This window comes from Drosophila arizonae, chromosome 4 (assembly GCF_054131065.1).
Source record: "Drosophila arizonae isolate 15081-1271.41 chromosome 4, UAZ_ARI_1.0, whole genome shotgun sequence".
In the NCBI taxonomy this organism is placed as follows: Eukaryota; Metazoa; Arthropoda; class Insecta; order Diptera; family Drosophilidae; genus Drosophila; species Drosophila arizonae.
In genome coordinates, this window is record NC_142924.1 from 18,503,801 (window position 1) to 18,530,365 (window position 26,565).

Here is a 26,565-nt window from a genome sequence, read left to right on the forward strand (position 1 = left end):
CCAAGATGATGAAATTCAAAAAAAAGGAAAAAAAAAACATGAACATGAATGCGCATGCAACAAGCGAAGAGGCTCAAAGAGGACTCGCAGAGAGCAGAGGCGGGGCAGCAGCGCACTGAAAGAAAAAGAGGCTCGATTTATGATTTATTCTCTGGCTCGCCTTTTGCCTTAGTTTGATTTGATTTTTTTCCATTTTTTTTGCTGCTCTCTTTTGATTTTTTTTTTTTTTTTTTTTTTTTTTTTTTTTTTTTTGCTGGTTTTATCACAAAGCTTTTTCATTAGGGATTCCAATTACTTGAGGACGGTGCTGCTTGCCGGCAGGAGCTGCATTGCACACATATACATATGAGTGTGTGTGTGTGTGCGTGCGTGTGTGTGTGTGTGTATGTGTGTGTATTAGACGAAGCCAGTTGCAGCTGCCGCCTGTTGATTTCTTTTGTTTTTGCTTTTCTGCAATGAAACTGATTAAGCGTAATGTGAGAGAGCCAATGCAAGTTGGCTATGCTTTTATGATTCATATGCATGTATGTATGTACATATGTATGTATGTGTATATTATTATCACAGTTTCCACCTTAACAAAAAGAAAGCAATAAAATCGAAAACAAATGCCATAAATGTTTAAGGAAAACAAATTGAAATCACTTTTTAAAACAACAAAAATTAAGCCAAATAATAATAATAAAAATAATATAAAAATATAAAAAAAAGAGAGAAACAAATAAAACCCATATGTAAACGAAGTATACAAATTAAAAGACTTCCCCGTTGACATTTCTGGGTCAGCGACCCAAAGAGTTAAACGAGCCAGCAGCAAAGCAAGTGGAGGGAGCGAGAGAGAGATAGAGGGAGAGGGAGAGGAGGGCAGAGCAGTAAGTGGAGTAGTGTCCAGTGCCCAACCCAAGTTGTTGAGGCTGCGGCTGCGGCTGTTGTTGTTTTTATTGAATATGATTATGTGGCACGCTGCAAAAGCGAGCGTAAATTATTTATTACACAATTTCGCAGCAGCAACAGCTACAGCAGCAACAGCAACAACAACAATAACGGCAACAACTACAACAACAATGAAAACAAATAAATTTTTGCATTTGGCAGCCGCCACGCAGAATGTGACGAAAACGCCGCCGCCCGCTTCAATAAAAATAAATAATAATTCATATTTACTATAAGTAGCAGCAGCAACAACAACAATAACAACAACAACCAATTAGGCGTTGCCGCAGCAGTAGCTAAACAACTGTAAATTGTGCGCCTGCGCAGCCAGCGCAGCAGCAGCCGCAGCAGCAGCGCAAATGGAGAACAAAACGCAGCTGAGCAAAAGGAACGACAAAGTGTATAACGGGGTAACGGGGATAGCGGGGGGTAGCGAGGCCTGGACTATGACAGGCAGTGCAAGCTGAGCTGACTCTGTTCGACACAAATTACCGTTAAATTAAGCGCTGGCCCGTCTGTGAAGCAGCTTTGCTCGTAGGCGAGAAAGAGAGGGAGAGAGCAGTGGGAGAGCAGCGAGTGCGAGCAGATTAAGCTGCTTAAATGTGTGTAAGGCAGATAATGTTTATGTATGTATGTAAGTTGTGCATGCACTGAGCTACAAGTAGCTAAGCCCGATTTGTTATCGATAAAGTGTTATCGGGGGGAGGCGCAACTCTTTACGCTGCCCAAGCTTACATAAATACAAATATTATTATTTCTCTTTTTCAATAACACTTTCTATGGCCTCCCTACGAGGCAGTTTATCCCCCATCTTGATGACCTGCTCTTGATAAGAGGCAGAGCAGAGGCAGCAGCAGCAGTAACAGCAGCGGCAGCAGCAGCAGTTGCCCTCGCCCTAGCCAATTGCAACAGCAACAACAACAACAGCAGCAACAAAACTCAAATGAAGCGAATGGCAAGAGCAGCGCCTGGGCTCAGCCTAGGGCAAAGGGGCCAAGGGCTAAGGGCCAGGGCAGCTAGCATTGCAGATGCTGCCAGCAGCAGCAGCAGCACGCGACCACAGCGTCACATGTGCCGCAATCTTGTGCAGCCCGGCCCCCAATGCTCCACACAGCAGCAGCCAGCGGCAGCAGTTGCAGCAGCTGCGAAAACGCCAAGAACATTGACTTTGTGGAAAGCGCAAAAGAAGTCTGAAGTAAAAACAACAGACGATAGAGAAAAAGCCAAAGACGATGATGAGCATGCGGATGATGATGATGATGGTGATGAAGAATTGGCAGACTTATGCAACTTGATGCGTGCTTCAACTAGCAAGGAATAGGGAGAGAATGAGAGAGAGAGAGAGAGGGAGCGGAGAAGGGGACGTGGTAGTTGCAACCGCAATCTGTCATATCTCCGCTGGACCGTTGACAATTGCTAATGGCGAAAGGTGAAGGGGGAGGAGAGCTGGCACACACCTTCCAGGCTTTGATTTTGTAGTCATAACTAACGAAACATTCAATAAAAGCTTCTGCCAGCCCTCGCTAGCACTGCCCTGCCGCAACAGAATCCACACACACACACATACAGTCACATCCAACTGGGTCACTGACCTATCAAGTGTAAGACCTATTGAGCAGCACGCGAATGAACGAGAGAGCGAGAGAGAGAGAGAGAGAGAGAGAGAGAGAGAGAGAGAGAGAACTGGCGAGAGGGTTGGCAGCAGCAGGCAAATGTGGCAGCAAATGTTGCCGAGGGGCAGCGCAATAGCAAAAACTCCGGGGGAAAATATATTTATGCTCCTCTCTCGCTCATTCTGCCTCCCCCTCACTGCGGCACTCTCTCTTCCTCTCTCTCTCTCTCTCTCGTGCATAAAAACGAAAGCGCAGGCGAACAAAAAATTAAAATAAACCAACGAGGGGGCGCCCTCGCTGGGAGCAAAAGTGTTGCCAGGCGCGCGAACGGCGGGGGCGCGATGGGATGGGAGGGGCAGAGGCAGAGGCATAGGCATAGGCAGCGCGAAAGGGAATACAGCCGCAGGCTATACAACCATGTGGGCTGTGGAGGCGTATGGGCGCACACTTTAGGTGTCAAAGCGTGCGAATGCGAAGGGGCCACAGCGAAAAACAGCTCAAGATTCGCCTCTGTGTGAGTGAGTGTGTGTGTGTGTGTGTGTGTCGGCTGTAAATGTGGCAATTTTATTTACATTTGGCCAGCGCCTTTTTGACTTTGGCAGGTTGCCCAATGCAACGGAGGGTCAGGTCACACACACATAGACTGAACTAGGCCCCCCTTCAAATTGGGGTAATTTTTCGTTTTGTTATTATATTTTATTCTCTGACTAACTTGGCTTGCATTTACCTGCCTGAGGTTGCCTCGCTACAAAGTAGTTGCCTTTTAAGCTCTTTGGCAGCTACTTTGATGGAGTGTCGCAGGGGATGGGGGAGCAAGTGCGCTGGAAGAGGGGATCAGCAGTGAAAGTATTACTGGGGTTAAGCACAAATGGTATCTAGAGCGTTTTGTGGAAATTAAAAGGGGAAGAAATAAAAGTAAACTATTTGTTTGGTTAGCTCGAATAAATGAGAAGTGCATAGAAAGGTCATGCCGGCAAATACAAGCAGATAGAATGTAATAATCAAATAAAGAGGTGAGAAATTGCATCGAACTATAAGTAAAATTAACTAGAATGCATGAGGTGTTATGAGGGAATACAGGCAGAATAAAATTAGAGTAATTATGAGAGTAGAGTTAAAAATAAAAATTAAAAAATATCAGATTATAAAAATATATGTATATAATCCATGTTAGAGATTTGAGGGATTTATTAAAATTGTGAGAATCGCATAGAGCAGCAATAGTTGGTCGCTTTGCAGCGAGAAACTTGGCCTACATTTGCAGACATACAATAAGAAAGCAGATACATATATATTACAGCTTTGCATTTTTCACGATAAATGTATGATATAAATAAATAAATAAGAAGAAAAATTAAAGTAAAAACCCTGAAGAAGAAATTAGCTAAAATAGATAAGATGAGATTTTCAGTCTATGCGTTATTTATTTAATTATGTGAGTCACTCAAAGATCGATGACTTGCCCCGTAAAACTGAAATTGGACATCAACATGGGCTTAGGGCAACAACAACAACAACGGACGTCTGTCCGCCCCTGCGCCCCCCACCCCCCGTCAACCAAGTGTGTGTAGCAAATCAAATGTAGCAGTCGAAACAGTAGCCGAACAAGCAGCCAGAGTCAAAGGCAACAAAATGTCATGATTTACAATAAGAAATCATATATCTCTCGACGTTTTTTTTTATCTGGTTTTGAAGCAACAACAACAACAACAACAACAACAAACCTGAGCTGACAATGAGCGCCTAAAGGGTTTCCAGCTGAACTCCCCTCGCCCAGGCCGAGCCGTTGCGATCCGCAAACTTCACGCAACACAAACCGAGGAATACAAACAGATGGGACGGACGGACAATCGAATGATAAAAGAGGAAAAAAAAACTATGTTACAAAGGCAGAGAAAAGAAAACATTAAAATGGAAGAAAAACAACAACAACAACAACAGCAACAGCAAAGTAAAGAAACTGGCTACGAAACTGGGCAACAGCCAAGCCAAGAACAGGGCTCAAACTGAGACGGGGAAGGGAAGGGAGTCGAGACAGGGAACGGGAACTGTGACTGGGGCTCGTTGCCGGGGCGGAGAGACGTGCGTTTATTTTGTGTAAGACAGGTAGCCAGTCGCCAAGCGGCTCGACTCCGGCCATTGTGTCTGTCTCCGTCCGTTTGTCCGAAAAGTGCGCAGTTAAAAAAATCGGTCGCCAGAGAAACCCACAGACAGACAGACAGAACAGAGTGAAAAAAAAAAACGATCAACATAATCGATGATGATGTGGTTGTTGTTGTTGTAGAGCTGCGCTCGACTCGACTCGGCTTGGCTGGGCTCAGCTCTGCCCTGTTGGCCCAGCCGTAAATGTGTTAAAAAACGCGCAGCGAGATTAAATGAGCATAAAATACAGCGCAGCAAACGTCGAACCGCGTATAGCGAAAAACAGTCGAACCTAAACCTAAGCCCAAACCAACAAAAAAAAAAAAAAAAACCGTCAGGCAGAAACCGAGAGAGGGAGAGGGCGATAGAGGGAAAGAGAGAGAGGGAGAGGGAGAAAAAGTATCTTTAAGATGCCAGACACGAAACACGTCGTCGACTGGCGTTCATCAGCGACGACCCCTGACAGACAGACTGCCCACAGTCGAGCACAAACTCAGTCGCAGTCGCAGTCGCAGTCGACGTCGCCGTTGCCGTTGCCGTTGCTGTCCCAAGTCCCTGTTCCAGCAGTCCCACTTGAATAGCCCGGACCTGCCCTCGAGCCTTTCGCCAATAAAATATGCATGCTGAGCCCGGCTTGAGACCCCGGGGCAAGATCTGCCTCTGCTGCTGCCGCTTCCTGCGGCTGCTGTAGGACTCGCGGTCTGAGGTGCGATCAGTGTGTGCAGAAGTTCATAAAGTGAAAATGTGTAGCACATGTATGTGTATAGATATATCCTATGTACATATATGCATTGGGCGTAAGAGCAGGCCTTAAAGCTGCAGCTGATGCCCTACGTTTGCAGCAGAGATCTCAGCTCTCCCAGGGGTTGACCTATACAGGCTCAGCTCAGTATCATTCCAGAAAAGAAATTATAGCATTTCGGTCTAGATCTAAGAAGAGGCACTATTAAGTTTGTAATGATACATAGGGTATTACGAAAGAGTTATACATCTACTCTATCGTAGGTCTAAGCTGCAAATATGATAGTATATCAGTTTATCATAGTATATTAAAATATTAGGTAATTCTCTTGGAGCTATCCAGAGGTAAGTTCGTGCTCCACTTTTGATCAACAAATATAAAAAATATCCCAAGCTTAATACTTCAGAAAATTATTTATAGAACTTCATTGTTGATAAAAAATTAACAATTAAATCAATATTAATTGTTTTCATAATTTATATTTATATACATATATATTTATTAATAATTGATTATATATATTAATTATTATATACAGTATATAAGCAAAAACATAAAATTTGTTAATTTATAAATTTTTATACCCTGAACCCATTTTCAATGGGAAATCAGGGTATAATGGTTTTGTTGAAATGTATGTAACAGGCAGAAGGAGGCGTGGCAGACCCCACAAAGTATATATATTCTTGATCAGGGCGACGAGCTGAGTTGATTTGGCCCTGTCCGTCTGTCTGTCCGTCTGTCCGTCTGTCCGTCCGTCCGTCTGTCCGTCTGTCCGTATGTATGAACGCGTCGATTTCAGAAGATATAAGAGCTAGAGACTTCAAATTTTTTTTTAAAATGTCAGTAATTACAGCGCGCATATCAAGTTTATCATTAAAAATCGATAACTCATCCCGATCTTTTTTTTATCGATAAAAAACCTTATCGAAATCCAGTTATAATATTATATCTTCTACACCTTTATTGCTAGAGTCTCCAAATTTTTAATGTATGCTTATATGCAATTTATACAATTTCGGTTTTTGTTAAAATTTACCCCCTCCCTTAAATTCACCCCCTCACCCTCACTTTTGTAAAAAGCGTATTTCAAATACTAGAGACTTGTGCTTTGGCAATTACATGCATATTCATGTTATAGTCATAATCTGAAAGTTTCATGAAGATCGTACGTCCAAAAAAAAGTTATTAAGCAATTAAGTTCTCATAGTAAGCGCTCACTGCCGCCCATGCGTGCTTATGCTTGTGTGTGTATATGTATGTAATTGTGTGTGTATGTGTGTGTGTGTGTGTGTGTGTGTGTGTGTGTGTGTGTGTGTGTGTGTGTGTGTGTGTGTATGTGTGTGTATGTATGTGTGTGTATGTATGCCTGTGTGTGCGTGCGTGCGTGTGTGTGTGTGTGTGTGTGTGTGTGTGTGTGTGTGTGTGTGTGTGTGCGTGTTTCTTGTGTAAGCTGAAAGACGCGAAAAATTATTGAATAGCTATTACTCCAAGGGTTCAGGGGATCTCGTAGTCGAGTAGTCTCGACTAGAGCTTTCTTACTTGTTTATTTTTAAACTTAAAATATATTAAAATGAAAAACATTTAACTAAATTTTAAAATACAAAATATATAAATAAAATATTTATTGGTAAATTAGTATTATAATTTAAGTATACACACATTTACTAGCAATATAAATATAAATTTAAATTATTTGAATATAATAAAAAAAAAAAATAAATAAAAATAAATAATCCAATTTTAAGTAATATTTATGATGATGATATTTAAATAAGTTGAAAAATAATACTTAATATTATTGTGATAAAAAATAATTTATTTGTCATTATATTTTCTATATGCATAATTATTTTTCTATACATACTTATTATATATTCTAAAAATTGTTTAGCCTTTTAAAAATGTTCTAAAACAAAGCAACCTTTCAGCTTAATGGGCAGCGCATCTTTTTTTTTGGATTTGCTCCAGAGAAGCAGGAGGGCAGCCAGGGTAGGCAGGGCAGGCGGGGCACGGTAGGGACTGGAGCAAAACCTGGGCAAAAGCTCATCAAAAATGATGCCCCGCAGGCAAATGATGGCATGGAAAATAAAACAAGAGCCAAAGCAAGGCAGAGCAAAGCACGGCGAGGCAGAAATGAAGCCACGGCCACAACTAAAATTATACGCAATCGAGCAGCTTCTGTGCAGCAGCCAAAAAAAGAAGAGGAGCAGAGTCAGAGGTGGGAAACCCACTTTGAGAGGAGGCGGACAGGCGAGCGCATCCTCCGCAAGATACAAGTCAAAGCGCTCTGCTCGACTCCTGCTCGAGCAGGCTAACAAATTATGCCTGCTGCCTGCCCTGCCCTGTCCTGGCCTGGCCATAAAACATCGAGTCCGAAGCCAGTGCGTATCACGATCGGCCCGGTGGGCGTGGCAGAGGCGAGACTCGGGCACACGCATTTAGTGGGAACAACAGGAGGGCACACAGGATCGCTGATACCTCGTCCAGCTAGTCCGCTCGATCTTGACTGCCTGCATCAACGCCTCAAACTTGGGGCTGCTGCTGCTGCTCCAAAGCTTTAATCATGCGTTCGTGTTGGCCAAGTTTAAGGTTTGGCTTTAACACACACTCAATGCTGTTGTTGTTGTTGTTTCTTTTGGCCAACTCTTGTTGTTCGTGCCTTTTATAATGATTGCATTTATCATTTATTCTGCGCGTCAACCAAATTATATGCCTGAGCTTGCCAGCCAGGGAACCATGGCCATGTCAATATTAAAGTGCTTCGATTGAACTGTATATACAGGGTTGTCCATATTCGACGAAGCAGGCTGGCAACCCTATATCTTTTCATCTCAAGGCGGGTATTATATAGTGATATAGACATATTATATTCATAAAGCTCATAAACTGATTAATAAAATCATTATGATGGTCACCTTCTAAAATAAAGCCATAGATTCGTCGAATATGGGCAACCTTGTTGGGTTGCCAGATGGGTCTGTAGAATAGGGGCAGCCTTATATGTATAGATATGTGTGTATAGAGTCAGCCCTATATACAGCTGGGATTATACTGACTATCTATAACGTAGTATCTATCTCTGTCCCTATCTCCCTCTCTCTGCCTCTCTCACTCTCTCTATAACTTGAGCTTCCTCAGTTGACCCAGAGCTGCTGCTTTCGAGCTGCTGCAGTTGTTAGCCAAGCGCAGCGTTTGTTCCAGACTCTGCCGCTTTGATCCCAGTTGTCAGTGGTTGAGGTCAAGCGTTATTGGAGCATAACACTGGACGCTGCTGGTGCTGGCTGGCCTCAAGTTTCGCTTTCGTTGCATGGAAGAGTCGCTTGCTGATAAGATGTTGGCGTGTAGCAGCCGCCTACCCATTGACAGGCGCTGCCCAGCTGGATGCCGCTCTGGCAGAGACTCTGGCTGTGGCAGCAACTGGAGCGACTCACACCTCGGCCTCAGTTTGTCAGCAATTACAGTAATTCCAATTAATACGCAGCAGCAGCAGCAGCAGTTGTTGTTGTTGTTGTTGCTGTTGTTGTTGTGCCCTGTTAGGCACTTATTTCTTTTCTAATTTGTGGCGCGTGTTGCATGCCACAAATCTCAAACTCAACGAGCCACTGTGTGCCACTAACAACACACACGCACACACACACACACACAAATTAGCATGAAAGCGTAAAGAGTATCTGCAAGATACGAGCTGCAACAGCGCACGCCACTGACACGGCAGAAAACGCAAAATTATTATATCTAGATGCTTTGCCAGCTGAAATGATAAATCTAAACAACTCGAAAGGGGTCGGGGAGGGGGCCTGTGGGTCTGGCAACCAGTAGCAGGTTGGGTGTAGGCTGCATCAAGTTGAGTTTCGGGGCTACAATTATAAATTGCAAAGAGTGCGGACCACGGACAGCTGAAGTTGCAGGAGCAGTGAGTGGTAATTGCCCTCGGGGGGAAATCAGCAGCAAGCAGTTGCAAGTTGCCAGTTGCCAGTTACCAGTTGCCAGTTGCAGCCACTGAGGCACAGCGGAAGCTGCAACAGGCATTCTATCTACCATTTTGACCATACAATTCTAATAGCTGCAGGCCGTATCTTTGGCTAAAAAGGCAGACTACGCAGATACATTTCGATTATGGCTGCAGCAGTTACAACAACAAACTCTCGGCTCTTACTCTTCTTACTATTCTCCTTTCAGTCTTTTTTCGTTTTTCATTTTGAGTGATAAATGCAATTGCAGCCGTCGCCCAGCTCCATTTGTATCTGTATCTGTATCCAGGCATCTCCTGCTTTTGCCGGAGAAACCCCTATAATTACTGTTTAAAGATTGTTTTTCCGGGTTTTATTTCTTATTAATTGATGTTGCTGTGGTTGTTGTTGCTCTTGCTGTTGCTGCTACTGCTGGAGGATGCAAATGCTAAAGTTTATTTGCTGCGCACTTCGAGCATATTTCATCGCATCCGATAAACAACTTGAATATGCTGATAAGAAATATAGAAAAAATTCAGAAATACATTTTATACACAACTTTGCTTTGAAATTCTTATTCTTTATCTTCATTTGATGCACACAGTGTGATTAAATTTTTGCTAAATTTAAACTTGTGCAGTTACTAATGAGTCAGATGCGTGATAAGGCCTGGACATGATATCCGTCTAGAAGAAACTAATACAGTATTTGCTTACGCAATGCAAATTTAATGAAGGCAACAAATTGTTCAGATGGTAGAGCAATGTAAACAAATATTTTAACTTTATTTCTATTTCATTTTTTAGTGAAATGAGGATAGCATTTAAAACAATAATTTCGAGGGTGGTCTGAAGAATAAGAACTATGTAAATATACATAAATATATATTCCACATTTATTTTTTGAAATATTCCACATTTTTTAAATAATTAAAAATTAAAATGCTTAGTATTAAAATGATTAAAATATTTCTAACTTTTAACTTGAAATTTCTTCTAAATCCATATATTTTTTAAAAATAATAATAATAATAAATAAATTAAAATTAATAAAAAAATTAAAGTAAATATTGAAAATTGTTTTATTCTATTTCCGTTAATTCATCAAATGAAATTAATAAATTATAATTGCCGGTATTTTTTTAAATAAATAATATAGATTAATATAAATAAGTTTACACCATATAAATAAATAAAAATTTTGTAAATTAATTAATTTAATAAATGTAAATAAATTAATTCTTTATATGTCTATTCATATAAATAAATAAATCAGTTTAAAGAGTGTAAAAAATATTGTAAATAACTAAATTTAACATGAAAACAATGAGGTTTTATAAATAAAATAAAATTAGTTAAATATAAAAAGTTGAATTACTAGAAATCAAATAAATTACAACCACAAACAGAGTTTACTAATTAAATTAATGAAAGCATTAATATTTTTCCTCTAAAATTGTTTTTCAAATGCAATATTAATTTATTACAGACAAATTATATATTAATTTCAATGCAAATAAAAGTCGTAGAAGCTTCCCTCCGATTAGAGTATGAGTGCAGTACAATTATATATATATAAAGTCTTCTTCTATATATACACACGTTCAAGAGTCGATGATAAGCATTATTTAAATGATGAAGAATATGAGAATTAAGTCGCAATCAGTACGACAGCGGAACGTGAATAATTATGCAGCTAATTTGCATGGCAAACTCAGTTTATTACAGGCCGAGACAAGGTTCTAACTGAAATGCACTTGCCAAGAACTTAGCCGGTATTTACGAGCCTGGTCGGAGTACGCGACGTGCATTTAGTGTTTTCATAAAGTGGCAAAAGCTAAACTTGTCAGAGCAGCCAGCAGCGAGCACTGAGCTGTGAGCTGTGAGCTGCGAGCAGTGAGCAGCGATTGTATCTGTGAGATACATTCGCGCGATAAGGCGAGCGAGCGAGCGAGCGGAACGCGCGCGCTGCCTGCCGCCACATTGTTGATTAAAAATAAATTGTCAACTTTGACAGTGAAGCGGCAGAGTTTTATTTATAAACTAAATGGGTGCGCAATGGAATTTTGCTCAACTGGCAAAAGGGATCGCTCCAGGGCGATCCACAACTGCTGCAAATTGGCATTTTTATTTTTGGCTCTCTCACTTTCCCTCTCTCTCCATCTCTCTGTCTTTCTCTCTGGGCTGCGGCAGACATTGGGGAGACTTTGATGGCACGCGCTGCTTGTTTATTCTTGGCTGCTGACATCAACCGGAGCAGCAGCAGCAGCAGCAGCAGCAGGAGCTGGAGGAGCAGCAGCAGCCCGCTAACGGAATGTCTAATGCATGTTGGGACCGCCCAAGCGCCGCACCTGTACTGCCTTTCATTAAAATGCAGCCATTAACACTTTTTTCTTTCTTGCTTCTTCTTATTTTTTTGCCTGCTGCCGCACTAATGGCTCGCCCCTGGGCACATATAAAGCGCAGCAAGAGCGAGCCTCACTTCCGCTGCGACACGCGTTGCTCGTGGACTTCTAAGCAGGCTTGACAATTGCATTGATTGCGTTCCACTCATTAGAATATCACATAAGAAACGAGCTAATGCACGAGGCCTCCAACTGCTCGCCGCGATCATTTATCAATGCCTGCTTGGGTTTGCCATATACGCCGCGCCATGACACAGCCAAAATGCAGAAGATGCAATGAAATTTGTCAATCAGACAAGCCGAAAAAATGACACAACACAAAATGTGAAATGCGCTTTTCCCTGAGAACTTTCGTCGGGGCTAAGATTCATTAGCGCAGCCACAAAAGCTGAACTCAGAGTCGAGGAGCAGCGGAGGAGCAGCGGAGGAGCAGTTGAGGAGCTGCTGTACGGCGCTTAATCCTCGTGATGATTTGACGCTTTCAACGTTTCATTTGTATAACTAGATTTGGCTGGAGGGTACTGAGAAATTGTAAGCCTTCATACCTCGAAATATTCTGAAGTAAGATAATGTTGCTAATGCCGAAGAGTATGTATATTGGTATTAACTACTCTTTCACATGATTTGATATTAAAAATTGTTCGAAAAAACAAAATAGAGCAGGATAGGTTCAACAATAATTCCCAAAGACAGTTTACATATTCATCTATATTTTTTTTTGCTGATAAAACTAAGCATATATTATTAAGAAGTGTATAGATAGAGTCTATCTATGTATTCAATCTTAAAATATTTTTAGTAGGAAATAATTGAAACGTAAAAACTGAAAAGTGATGCTACAAGTATATTCTAAACGATCGTGGCTAAAAAGAGTAGATTCCATACGCTGGTTACAATTTATATTCCTTTCTTACAATCCCTTCGACCACACATTCAGGGCTCCTGAATCTACTAGACTTGTATTAGTCTCTCTGGGCTATTTAAGAGAGCAAGATCCGAGCTAACTACTGACTGCCTAAAGGCAATTTAGTTCAGCTTAAGTTAATTATATAGAGCCATTGTAAGCTGAGCTTGATTATTGGCTTTTATTTATATGTAAGATAATAATATAATTTTTATTAATATTCAATTTATGCTTTATCCTATGAAACGCATTTGTTCCACACACTCCATAGAGTTGGTATATTACTTAATCTAACTCAAATCCAACTAAATTCAAATATTGATTTTCTCATATAGCACCTCGAATCTAATAAGCTGCATAAATGTCCCAAAACAAACTCATCATTAATTTATTGGTCTTGAATGCAATTCAGAGTTGTTTCCCAGGCCGATGGTACAAAGAAGTATTTGGTGTAATATCAATTTTCTCAACACCTTTGTGGGTAAGATCAATAAACCCATTGAACAGCTCGTCCACGCCGATCGAGAACTCATCAAATGGAAATTATGCACGACCAATTGTGTATACGTAATGCCCTCGGCTAGAGTCCGTTATTTGACTTTCCCAACCTGCAGAGAGCGTATAATAATCATAACTCGAATTGGAAATAATGTAGCATATTTGACAGACAGACAGACAGAAGAAAATACCCCCAAAGACCCCCAAAAGCCGCCCAATAAGGGCAATCAAACAAAACAGAGCCCGTGTGGCGTACGCAGCGCATAATAAACTAAATGGTAAACAAATATTGAAGAAAGACAGAATGTTAAGAGTTCTCCGTCCCTTGCGTCTTCTTCTTCTTGTTCTTGTTCTTGGCTGGGAGAGGGAGGGGCAAGCAGAGCTTTTGACTCTTTGTTGGGTGACACAGGGCAAACACAGCGCAAAGCAAGTCTCATGCAAGTGCAAGTCGAATTGGGTCGGGCTACCTGTCCGGCAATCACATTTCGGCTCTGTCTTCCCGTATTATATTTCAATAATTCTTCACTTTAATTTTGGTTTAATGCCAGCGCGTGGGCGTCAGCTTCGACTGACAGCGCTGGGGACTGTAGCGTTCTGTAACGATAGATAGCCAAGATAGTCATCGGCGCTGCTTAATTGTCGTGACAAGTTGACAGTTCGCATGAAAGCCCATCCATTGTCTCCGAGCCACCTCCCCCACAGAAGTAATAAAAACACTTTTGAGCCGAACTGTCTGTATTAAATTTCGAAAACAAAATGTTTTTCCTTCTTTGTTGAATCGTGCTTTTCCTTTTACTTCTGTTTTATTATATTGCTGTTTATACATTTATCTCACTCGACCCAATTTCTGCGTTCTGCGGTGTCGCAATGGCTTATTAAAGACCCAGGCAGACCCCGGCAGACCCAAGCAGCAGCTGCCTGGGTGGCGAGTGCCGCATCTAAATACTGGCAATCGCATCGATGATTCATTGGGTTACATTTCGCCAACGGCTGTCGGGTTGAGGTAAATGCAACGTTCGACCGCTGCCGTTGGCTGCCCTGTGGCTGCTATGGGCTGCTGAGCCTATGCGTCAGACCTTAGCCATTTCAAGAACGCGCAACTCTGACTCGCGCCTGTCCAAGCATCATCGGCATATGAGTAACTGAGCTCTGGAAAGTGTGGAAACACCAAATGGCAAAGCAAATTTCGTAGTTAAATTGTGTTTACTACATTAAAGTACTTTGAAATTAGGCGATCTACTGAATCTAGCAGACAGCCAAATCGAAATAAAACTAATATACAGTTGCGAAAAATAAAATAGCACCACTTGCAAACGCAAAGTTTAAGAAGTTCTCCTAGGTGCATTTATCAATGTATTGATCTAATTTTTGCTTGTAGATAAGCAGCAAGCAATTAATGATCGCAACAAACAAGAATTATCACAAAAATATTAATCGTTTTTTTATAATTCAAAAAAATCTCCAAAAAGTCGAAAAAACACCGAAAAAAATAATAGCACCACTTTTTCATTTTGCACTAAAAACTATTTTAAAAAATAAAAGTAAGCAACAAACTCTATCTTATAGTTAATAACAACTAAAAATAAAAATATTCCTTAAGTTTAGTACTTGGTTGTGTTGCCTTTATTGGCAATTACGGCTGCACAACGCCGAGTCATGGAATCAACCAGGTCCTGGCATCGTTTGAGGGGAATCTTAGCCCATGACTCTTGAATGACTTCCCAAAGCATCTTTTCATTAGTTGGATTAGATTCAGAAACTATTTTTTTAACATCCGCCCACAAGTTTTCGATTGGATTTAGGTCCGGCGACTGCGCAGGCCACTCCATAACGTTAACTGAATTATCCTGAAACCATTTCTTCGCTTTCTTACTGGTGTGTTTGGGGTCATTGTCTTGCTGGAAGACCCATTTTAGTGGCATATTGTACTCCGCGTAGGGCAGCATCACATTTTGTAATATATCAACATAAACATGTCGGTCCATTATGGTTTTGATCCAGTGAATTGGGCCTATGCCATAGTACGAAAAGCAACCCCATACCATTACACTTGATCCGCCATGTTTAATTGTTTTTGTTGTATAGCTAGGGTTGAATTCTGCCCTCTGTGGTCGTCTTACGTAGGTCCGTAATCCTTTTCCACCAAACATGACCACCTTACTTTCATCAGTCCAAAGGATGTTTCTCCATTGCTGCTTAGACCAATTTTTGTGTTCCTTTGCGAACGCCATCCGTTTGGATATGTGTTTTATATTCAAATATGGTACTTTTCTTGGACGACGAGCATTCAGACCCTGATATCTTAAATATTTACGTACTGTTTGGTCCGTTGCTGATATGTTTAGTTCCTTTTTTAGTTGAGTAGCCGACTTAAAAGGATCCTTTTTACTCTCGCGAATGAGTCGAGTGACTTGATGTTGGGTCAGAGCTCGATTTCGACCACGCTTTTCATCACTTTTTTTATGGATTAATGCATTGTGGATCATTATACCCTGAACCCATTGAAAATGGGAAATCAGGGTATAATGGTTTTGTTGAAATGTATGTAACAGGCAGAAGGAGGCGTGGCAGACCCCACAAAGTATATATATTCTTGATCAGGGTGACGAGCTGAGTTGATTTGGCCCTGTCCGTCTGTCTGTCTGTCCGTCTGTCCGTCTGTCCGTATGTTTGAACGCGTCGATTTCCGAAGATATAAGAGCTAGAGACTTCAAATTTTTTGTAAAATGTTCGTAATTACAGCGCGGATATCGAGTTTATCATTAAAATTCGATAACTCATCCCGATCTTTTTTTATCGATGAAAAACCTTATCGAAAACCAGTTATAAAATTATATCTTCTACACCTTTATTGCTAGAGTCTCCAAATTTTTTATATATGCTTATATGCAATTTATACAATTTCGGTTTTTGTTAAAATTTACCCCCCACCTCTAAATTCACCCCCTCACCCTCACTTTTGTAAAACGCGTATTTCAAATACTAGAGACTTGTGCTTTGGCAATTACATGCATATTCATGTTATAATCATAATCTGAAAGTTTCATGAAGATCGTACGTCCACAAAAAAAGTTATTAAACAATTAAGTTCTCATAGTAAGCGCACACTGCAGCCCATGCGTGTTTATGCGTGGGTGCTTGTGTGTGTATGTGTTTGTGTATGTGTGTGTGTTTCTTGTGTAAGCTGAAAGACGCGAAAAATTATTGAAATAGCTAGCACTCCAAGGGTTCAGGGGATCTCGTAGTCGAGCAGTCTCGACTAGAGCTTTCTTACTTGTTTTATTTGAACAACCCATGAGACGACCAACTTTCCTGTAAGAATTTCCATCCGAAATCAACTTTTTGATGAGATTGCGTTGCTCGGTGGTGCAATGCTTTCCGCGACCCATTTTTTTGCAGATAAAAAAAAATTTTTGAAATTAACTAAGGAAAATAGATATGTAAACAACAAATCTTTTCAACATGTGCTTTTAAAGAAATGCAACTCTGCGAAAAATAACGGTATTCACTCAAAAAGGCTGAGTGGTGCTATTATTTTTTTCGGTGTTTTTTCGACTTTTTGGAGATTTTTTTGAATTATAAAAAAACGATTAATATTTTTGTGATAATTCTTGTTTGTTGCGATCATTAATTGCTTGCTGCTTATCTACAAGCAAAAATTAGATCAATACATTGATAAATGCACCTAGGAGAACTTCTTAAAGTTTGCATTTGCAAGTGGTGCTATTTTATTTTTCGCAGCTGTATATACTAAGTATATTCTAAACTAACATTTTTTATGCTAATGAATTATTCTCCCAATATGAGCTACCAATAAAATATAATTATAAAAATATTAATAATTTGTGGAATTAATAAATACATCATTATATTATATTATGAATATTTATTCTAAACTCTATAACTATAAATTCTGACTGCAATAAATATAAATTACAACATTATGTAAGATATAATTAATAATAATAATAATAATAATAAAAGATTCAGAAAAATATTTAAAATTACTTTTATACTCTTAAATAACTTACTCTAATATTGCTAAAAATTTAATAAACATATTAAAAAGATGTGGTAAAAGTCACAAGTTCAAGCATTAAATCCACAGCAAAAACAACAGTCAATCATATGTTATTAAAGTAATAAGACAATAACTGGTCTATCAACAGCTTGTGGCAGCTTTTCATTCTAATTTATGCTCAAAGTGAGAAACTGAGCTATTATTAAAATGAAATCATTTATTTCTGTATATAATTAAATATTGATAATAACTGAAATTACGTCTAATAAGAAAATTCATAAGAATTCGAGCGATGCTTAGTTTAGCTTTAAAGTCGTTTATAGGAATTTTGTACTTAATGTCTTTCACTAGAGAAAATAATATAATACGAAATAACATTAAAAAAACCAAAATATTAATAATAAAAAAAAAATCAAAAATATAATTGAACAACAATAATATTAAAATAATAATATAATACAAAATAAGTTTTAATTTATTTTATAAATATTAAATTCCATTAAATTTTCCCTTCAATCTATTTCCATTCATAAAACAGAATTCATATAATAATTAATATAAATATTAACAGCTATATAATAATACTATATTTAATTCATTAATATTTCCATATGCCTTCACCTTGAACTATCCATTATTACTTTCTCCTTTCACTTTCGAAAACTATATTATATACCCAATTGTTCGCCCTATAATAAAATAAACGCAGTATATAAACACTTGATTTGTTCTTTTATGCTTTTGTATAAACAAAAAGCTTTATGCATATATAAATGTTTATACATACAATAAATAAAAACAAAATAAAAAGCTAACAAAGGCATTTTGATTAATGTGCCACACACACATACTTACACACTCGCCAAGGGGACTGATAATGACTTTTTAAATACACTTCTAATGCGCTAAAAGGGGGCAATCGACGTCGCTGACAAAGGAAGGCGCGACCAGGTGAGAAAAACTCACCGATCAAGGGCTATGAAAAATAAATACATAATGCAACAAAAAATTGCCTATTGAATAGTAATTTGCATTTTATAAGCTACTGCGACAGGAACGAGTACAAAAAAAATGATGACATTAGAGGACACCGAATCAGGCACGCCCCGAGGGCTTGACAAATAAAAAAAAAAAAAAAAATCAACGATTTATGCGTTTTTGATGATTGCAAAACTATGGAAATTATGTGATAAGCTTGTCGTAGAATCACCCTACCTATCTCCCTCTCTCTCCCTCCCGCTCTGCTGTCTACACAGCTTATGCAAAGTACTTTTGTGTTCGAAGACAAGCGTCGCTTCCAGAGATCCAGTTGTGCTATTGAGTCTATGGAAAAATAAGAAGAGAAGAGGCGAGAAAATGCAAAATCATTTGCCTGGCCCTTTGCACGTGCGGCGCTCGATAAATGCAAGCTCTTTGTATAAAGATCGTTTCTTGCTGTCGTATTTGCAATCATTGTGCGATCATTTATGGGCTGAACAGAGCGCGTTTTGTCTCTTGTCATCAGTCGCACAACTGCTTAATATTCATGCTGCGCATAAGACCCTTGCGATGATTAGACAACATTTAACACTTGGCCTGTGGACTAGGGTATGGGCTATGGGCTATGGGCTATGGGCTCTGGGGTCTAGGGTATGGGGTGTGCTCTGCCCGAGAGGGTTTTTGCTTCTTCTTCAAGTTTGTCGTAATCAGTTGTCATGAGGCTGCAGTTGGTGTTGGTCTCAGCCGGTAACGGTCTTTTGAGTTAACAAGCTTAGGCCAGGGCATCTTCTGAGTCATGAATCAAGGTGAAAATTGTTTTTTAACAAATGAGAAGTCGTTGCAATCGGGTGTAATGGTTTCTAAAATACTCGTTCAGTTTCAGCATTTAATATGATATTAATATATTACGATTTGACCAGGGAGAAGTAAATATCAGAGTTTGGTTTGTGGAAGAGATTTGTTATAGTTAAAATTGTCAACATAGGAACTAAGACTTTGGGCTATGGACTGAGTGCACTATTATTTTCTTGATCATAGTTCTATATGTTATATTTAATAAAGTTATGTTCAAGAAAATCGTAAAATGAATTTCAAACAAAAACATTTTAAAGAACAAAATATTTTTAAAAAATATTCCTTACAAACATGACTTGGAAGAGAACAATTTTAAAAATTAATTTAAAGAAAAAAAATTTTATTAACAAAAGTTGTGAAAAAAGCATAAAACAACTAAATAAATTTAAATTAAATATTATATTAAATTGTATTATTTTATAATAAATCATTTAATATTATATAAATATTATATTATCTTATCTTAGTTACATTATGTAATTTTGTATAATTATTGACTTACAGCCATTTAAGTTCCCAAACGAATATACTCTTTTCACTCTAATGAACCAGCACAAGAATACAGTCGCATATCAATAAAGAGTTTTTCATTGTGCACCCTATTAGGCGACGCGTTTCGAATCATTAACTTTATGCAAGCAAAGCGCTTGTCATGCTCTGTACTATGCCACCTAGCTGGCAGGCAGCGGCTAATGAGAAGAAGAGGAAGACAAGACCAAACAAAGAGACGTCGCATGTGTAATACCTACAGAGACACATATATATAACAACCTATATGTATAAAGTGTAAGTGACCGTTAATTTGCTCAGCTCCTATTATCCGTTACGCCTGGGCGACGCTTTACATTAATGCGCCAATTTTTCGTTACAAAAGGCCCCAGACACAATGCCCATATCTGGGCTGAGTCGGCCAAGCCGGCCAAGCCAAGTGACTGTAATTAACATTTTCGCATTATAATTTGCCCCGTTTTTCCGCCATCCGCTGGGTTCAGCAGACGTTGAGCTGGCCTTTAATGTGCGCACATTTAAGAGGCAGCAACATGCAACAGCAGCAACAGAGATATGACTGATCCGCAGCAGAGGCGGGCGGATGTGGAGACAGTTCGAGGAGGCAGTTAACAACAGTGAAAATAATAAAAATAAAAATCATAACACAAAAAAAAAATATATTTTTTTTTTACATTTTATTTCCACTTTGGATGACTAATAAACAATGTCTGTTGCTCTACAGTGACTGCATAAGTATGCCCACAGCAAGAGCACAAAGCGTGAGAATTGTTGAAAATACTAAAAAGAAAATTAATTAGCTGTGATTGGGAGCTAATTAGCTTAGCTTAACTTTAGCTGAAGGATATTACTATAGAGAAAATAAAACTAGAAAAAATATTAAAAATATATAAAAAGAAATATTTAATTAAATTTATTTAATGGAAATCCGGAAAATGTTCTAAAATCAAATAAATAAAAATATATTTAAAAAATATATAAAATAACTAGTTAAATTTAATTAATGCAAATACACAAAATATAAAAAAAAACTAGTTAAATTTATTTAAACGAAATACAGAAAATATGTTTTAAAAAATTAAAATAAATTCAAATTTAATCAAAAAGAAAGCTTATTGTTTTACTAATGAAATAAAAAGTGGGGCCCGCTTTTCGCTTTGAAATGGACCTGGATTCACGTGCTGATACTGAAATGCCCCCTGAAGAGATTCTATCGCAGCCCAGAGATCACAAGTTCAATTCGATTAAATTGCAGCAGTCTTCGGCATTTGAAATTCTTGTCAACAAAGCAGCAAAGCTCAGTTTGCTCTGAAACTGAGAATCGCGAGCAAGTGCAAAGATGAGATTTGGTTTGCTCTTATCGCCCATCATTTTATTGCTGCAGCTGAGTCACAATGTAGCCATATTTCCAGGCAATATAGGTAAGGGAATAAACTTATTTAATTATGTTATCTATTTATTAATTTTTAATAGAAGTATTGTAAGAAGTATATCTAATGAAATCATTCTTTAAATTAAATAATTAAATAAATATCTTTTATTTATTTTTAGTATATTAATATAAAAATATATTTATTTATTTATTTTTTTGTAATTATTTATTTATTTATATTTATTTATTTACTTATTTATTTTTAATTCAATGATATTTTTATTATTCGCAGCAAATCAATATTACTTGAACAAGCAGCGCTTCCTATTGGAAATCCTACATCATCTGCATGAGCCTCTAAGGCACGCAGAGTGTCTTGCACTGGGTCAGCCAATTGTGAGCGATAAGACGCAATATGTCGTAAGTGAATTTCAATAAACAAACCAGAACAGACTCAAAACAGACAAATCTGATCGCACAGCATTATACCGAGCCGATGCGGGAGTATTATCGCTTGCTCAGCTCAGGTCGACTGCTGCCCAAGGATGTCTACTACAATGCGCATCAGGCGGAGCACTTCAGTGAGACCTTGGGCCTCTTTCACTTCTTCTACAACACACGCGAGTGGAGCACACTGAGCCAGAACATATGCTGGGCCCGTGTCCACGCGAATCCCGCCCTCTTTCTGCACGCTCTGATGCAGACGATGCTCAAGCGCGACGATTACCGCGTCCTGACCATGCCCAAGATCTATGAGCTGCTGCCGGCGCCTTATCACAGCGAAACAGTTGTGCGAGCAGCTGGCAACTTCAACTACATCAATTGGATACGACAGGAGCTGATGATGGGCAATCGAAGTCACATTCAAATGGTGCTGCCCAAGCAGCTGTTGCCCACGAATCTGACCGGGGACTTGCGCAACACAAGCAAATGGTCCGAGGCCATGGCTGAGGTGCAGATCTTGAGCATTGGAGAACCAAAGCAGCCTCAAGCTAAGCTGAGCCATTTAATTGACGACTTCGGCTGGTCGAGCTACTGGTACTACATCAATATGGGCGTGGCACTGCGGGACAATCCCTCAGAAGCCGAGCGCATCCGCGATTGGTGCTACTGGCAGCTGAGTCAGATAGTCGCACGCTACAAGCTGGAGCGCTACGACCAGCAAATGGAATACAAACGTCTGTCGTGGCTGGAGCAGGCGAACAGTCAGCTGCTGACCTGGCAAGGCCAGCGATATCATTTGGAGACTCGCGCCACACGGCAGCATCTCTCAGCGCTGCTGCACAAGCTGGAGCTGAGCGTGGAGCAGGCGATCGCCACTCAAACCTTAAGCGTCTCCAATGGCACGTTGATCGACTTGCGTAAGGGTCAGAATTGGCTGCTGGGCCTGGAGCAGCTATTTCCCTACGACTTGAGTCGCCTTCAAGTGCCAACCGCCAACCAGCCCCAACAGCTCCTGGAGCTGCACACAATGCTGCGACAGCCGAGTTTTTACGCATACGCCGATCGATTACTTCACGCCTATCGAACCTATCGCACGGAGTTTCAGTCGAGTTACTCGCAGCCCGTACGACCGACCGATATGAGCATTGAGACTGTCCTGGTCGATCCGCTGATCACCTTCGATGAGCCCGTCGATGTGGATCTCAGCAATATTCTGCACGCCCGCAACTTTTACTATGAGAAGCGTTTCATGTGGCCTCACAGTCTGCAGGCGCGCAGACACCGACTGCAGCAGCGACCGTTCGCGATCACCTTCCAGCTGAGCAGCAATAGGACGCAATCGATTATACTGCGCAGCTACTTGACCACAGCCCGTGGGAATGTCAATGAGGAGCCCTTCTATCAATTGGATTCTTTTCTGACGATACTTTACCAAGGCAACAATACGATACGGCGCGAGTCTAGCGAGTTTCCCGGATTGATCGGTGATCACATAAGCTTCACAGAGCTCTATCACTACATGAGCTTGGCGGAACAGGAGCAGTTCGATTTTCCCTTGAACATAACTCTACCGAGCTGTGGTTTTCCCAGACGCCTGATCTTACCCCGAGGCGGTGCAGGTGAGCCGCTCGCCATGCGACTACTGGTCATAGCTACGCCGTACAACTACAAGGCCCGGCAGGGCAACGAGCTCTTCTGCGACTTCAGCAACGGCGTCAGCAGTTGGAATGAGCTGCCGCAAGGCTACCCCTTCGAGCGGTTTGTGGAGGAGGCAGAGCTGCAAGGATCCCACGTGTATTGGAAAGCAGTCGAGATAGAGCACAGGGATTATGGAATGGCTTAAAGCGGAAGGGGTATATCGTTTGAGCACAACACTCGATCGAATCTTCGACCAGTTGATATGAAGTGTATAGCTAATGCCTTTTTTGTAACGTAACCCAAGTCCATAAATAAAATTTAAGTCCACTATACCGTTGTGTCTATTTTTCCAAGCCCAAAAACCTTTAACGGCAAGTGACGCCAAATTTGGGTAATTACATGGGACAAACGGACAGACGGACAGTGGGACGGTTGCTGTGCCGGCCCGTCCGACGGCACCGCATGAGACCAAGCAACAGCCCAACCACATGTATAAAATATTAATCAAAATCACAAAAGAACAAGCACAAAAACGTAGAATCAAAACAAAAATTAAAAAAAGAAATGAAAAGAAAAAAAAAAAACCAAGAGCAGCAACAAGAAAGCGCAGCGAAGAAAAAGCATTAGGAAGGTGTGGCAGAAGGGAGGCATCGGCGGCAGGGGAGAGTCAGAGGGCAGGGACAGGGCAGGGGAGCAACACACACAGCAAACGTTGCATGGATGCAAAGCACTTTATAAAGTTAAACAACGAAGCACAACGAGCAGGGGCTCGGTCGAGAGGCAGCTAAACTTGTTATACGCAATCGAATCGAAAATATGGGCGAAATAAAGCGACGCTCAGAGTCGATGGCGGGACGGACGGACGGACGCACGGACGGACGGAGGAAGGGAGTTCGATGACGACGAAGTAGTCGACGGGTTGCGGCTGTAAATCTAGAACTAGTTTTGTTTTTTTCTCTCTCTCTCTTTATATTCCACTTGTATATGTATATGTGTGTATCTGTGTGTGTATGTGTGTGTATTTGTCTTCAACCCAATGACGCGGTATAAAAGAAAATATTGGACACCTGCACGGTTTCGTATCGCAGCAATAGCAACAAATACAACAACGAGGCGTATGAGGGACAAGTGAAGCCCAAACCCAAACCCGACAGATGAGCGGTGCTGCGGTACGGGGCGGCTCGACGGTTACGTGGGGCTAAGCGAGCGCGATAACTGCGAGTCGTTCCGAGCCGAGCCGAGCCAAGAGCACAGAAAAAGTTCGAGTCGAAGTGTAAATACGCTCAACGAAATCCAGAGAACCAGAGAAGAACAACACAATCGTGAGTAGATCATGGAGATAGGCAATATATATAGCTAGGGTGCTGCACTACCTCTCCCGCTACTCTAATAGGCTGCCTCGAAATCTCGTAGCTTTATCAGTCCCTCAACATCTGAGTGCCAAGTGTGTAGGGAAATCAAAGTGCTCTGCCCAATTTTCAGGGTAGAGCGACAAGCGATGCAGGCGTGACGCGTCTTAGATTTTCCTCTAGGTACTCCATATGTAGCTGCAAAATTTTGCCTGTCCTGTGTATCTAAAAAGAATAAAATACAAAAACCAAAAACAAAAAGGCAGCCGAGCGTATAGAATGGAAAAGAAGAAGGACGAAAACTAATGGCCAGGCTTTTATTTCCAAGAAATTTAAAACTTTACGAAAACGAAAAATGGTGTTAGGGTGTAGACGCCGAGCCCGAGATCGAGTCGGAGTCGGAGCCGGAGCCACTTAAGAACACATGGTACACTGCTTGAGGATCGTTGGGCAGTTTAGATAAATGTAGACAGCCAGCAGGTAGCTCGAAAATGGTAAATGGTAAATGGTAACTGGTACCGGGTAGCTCTGACCCTGTCTCTGGACAGCCCAAGAGGAATGGAACTCGGCATTAGGTTTAGGTTTATTGTTTGACGCTCAAAGGTTTCACTAGATTTTTGTTGTTGTACTTTTTCTGTGTTTGTATTTTTTTTTTTTTTTTGGCAGCGGCTTTTGCAGACAGAGGATGCGAACTAGACATTTTCGTATAATTTATGGGACAGCATCTATAAAATCGAAAGGCACAAACCTATTATAGACCTTTAACGAGGCGTGCAAATTGTTTCGCCTGAAAATTCAGCACTGCCAAAAATATCGCGCAAAAAAATAAAAAATGACAAAAGATGCGCGACTTCCATATTGGGTAAATCAATTTGATGCGATGTGCGATGTGCAGTCAGCTTAACTGGTCAGGCGAGCCACTCAGCACCCGCTCATTCAAATCTGTTTGCGCTGATATATATATGTATATAAGCATATATATACAGATAACTGTACAGTCAGTCGTATGGCAAACAGAACTGCGAAATGGGAACTGTTGGCTGTCGGCACTCGAGACGCTGCCAGTTTGATTGCTTTTTGAACTTTCCGACTCAGTCTGGAGTCTCTGGCACCCAAACTCCATCCAGGCCCACGCTCCGCCCCACTCCCACTCCGGCCCACCTCTGTGCTGACCGAGTGGCATTTATGCATAATTAATAAATTGCCTCGCATGCAAACGAAGACGGGGCCCAGATTGCAGCGATAAAAGTGGCAGCCAGCTCCTCCAGTCTTATGACTAAAATTAAAATTATCCTTACACATTATTGACAGCCACAATAACAACAACAACAAGAACAGCAACAAGAGCAGCAGCAACAGTTGCGAATCGTAAAACAATCGAAAGCTCCCCGCCACGTCTGACCTAACGAAAGAGAGAGAGCGAGAGGGCGAGAGAGAGAGCTCCGCTGATAGACATCCCCAACCAGAGACTCTGACAGGGGCCAAGAGCCAATGCCAGCTAAGATCTTCAGAGGCGATAACGTATGGCTGCTTGAGGAAGTCACTCACGGAGCCGCTGCACTGCGCCGCTGAGTGGACCTCAAGACTAAGCAGATGAGTGGAGTGGAGTGGAGTGCGCTCGCACAGCGGGCAGACAGCAGCGGGTGATGATGAGGTTCAATAACTGCAAATCAAATTGAATATATGAAATGAAACTGAGAAAAGAACTACGTTGTACATTTAATATATGATAAAGTGGAACACGTTGAGAAGGGAATAATATACAATATACATGTATTTGGAGAATGAAATTTGAGAAGAGATTCAGGCAATGAGATAGATTTAAGCAGCATTAGAGTATTGCAAATATACGTTTGTTGTCGTTGAGGCAGGCGAACAATCAGCTGCTGACATGACAAAGCCAACCATATCAGCCAGAGACTCGCGTCAGTAGAAAACAGTTTACAGAACGCAAGGGCTGCAATTGGAATATATATATTTGAGATGGACTGATTTGGGAAATAGCCTATTAAAATTATTTTGTGTAAAATTATTTATGTTTCAAATTCATTTGATTGAACTATAAACTATTATTTTTAAATTTTTATTTTATTGAACTAATTTTTGTTTCATTATACATATTTTTTATTTACGTTTTATTTATTTAAAAATAGTTTAATTATTATATTTTTCATTTAATATTTACATAATGTTTTCTTTTGTTTATTTTGAT

General features: G+C 40.4%; 2 protein-coding genes across 5 annotated transcripts in view; both read left to right on the forward strand.

Annotated features, from left to right (window-relative positions):
- LOC108612378 (uncharacterized) overlaps positions 1–26,565 on the forward strand; it is an 82,616-nt gene that overhangs the window by 47,750 nt on the left and 8,301 nt on the right. The window contains exon 3 of one of the 4 annotated variants that reach the window (XM_089467858.1): positions 19,650–20,438. The exons of 1 other annotated variant lie outside the window; for it this stretch is intronic. The gene's annotated coding sequence lies outside the window, so the exon portion shown is untranslated. Of the gene's footprint in view, positions 1–7,361; positions 10,511–11,575; positions 14,542–19,649; positions 20,439–26,565 lie in introns of those variants that run through there. 2 more of the 4 variants (XM_089467860.1, XM_089467859.1) reach the window with 2 other exon arrangements.
- Positions 20,700–23,334, forward strand: LOC108612379 (larval serum protein 1 beta chain). Its single transcript, XM_089467856.1, has 3 exons — positions 20,700–20,971; positions 21,215–21,342; positions 21,404–23,334. Exons 1-3 carry the CDS (start codon positions 20,890–20,892, stop codon positions 23,207–23,209), a joined length of 2,016 nt encoding a protein of 671 aa, XP_089323982.1. The 5' UTR covers positions 20,700–20,889; the 3' UTR covers positions 23,210–23,334.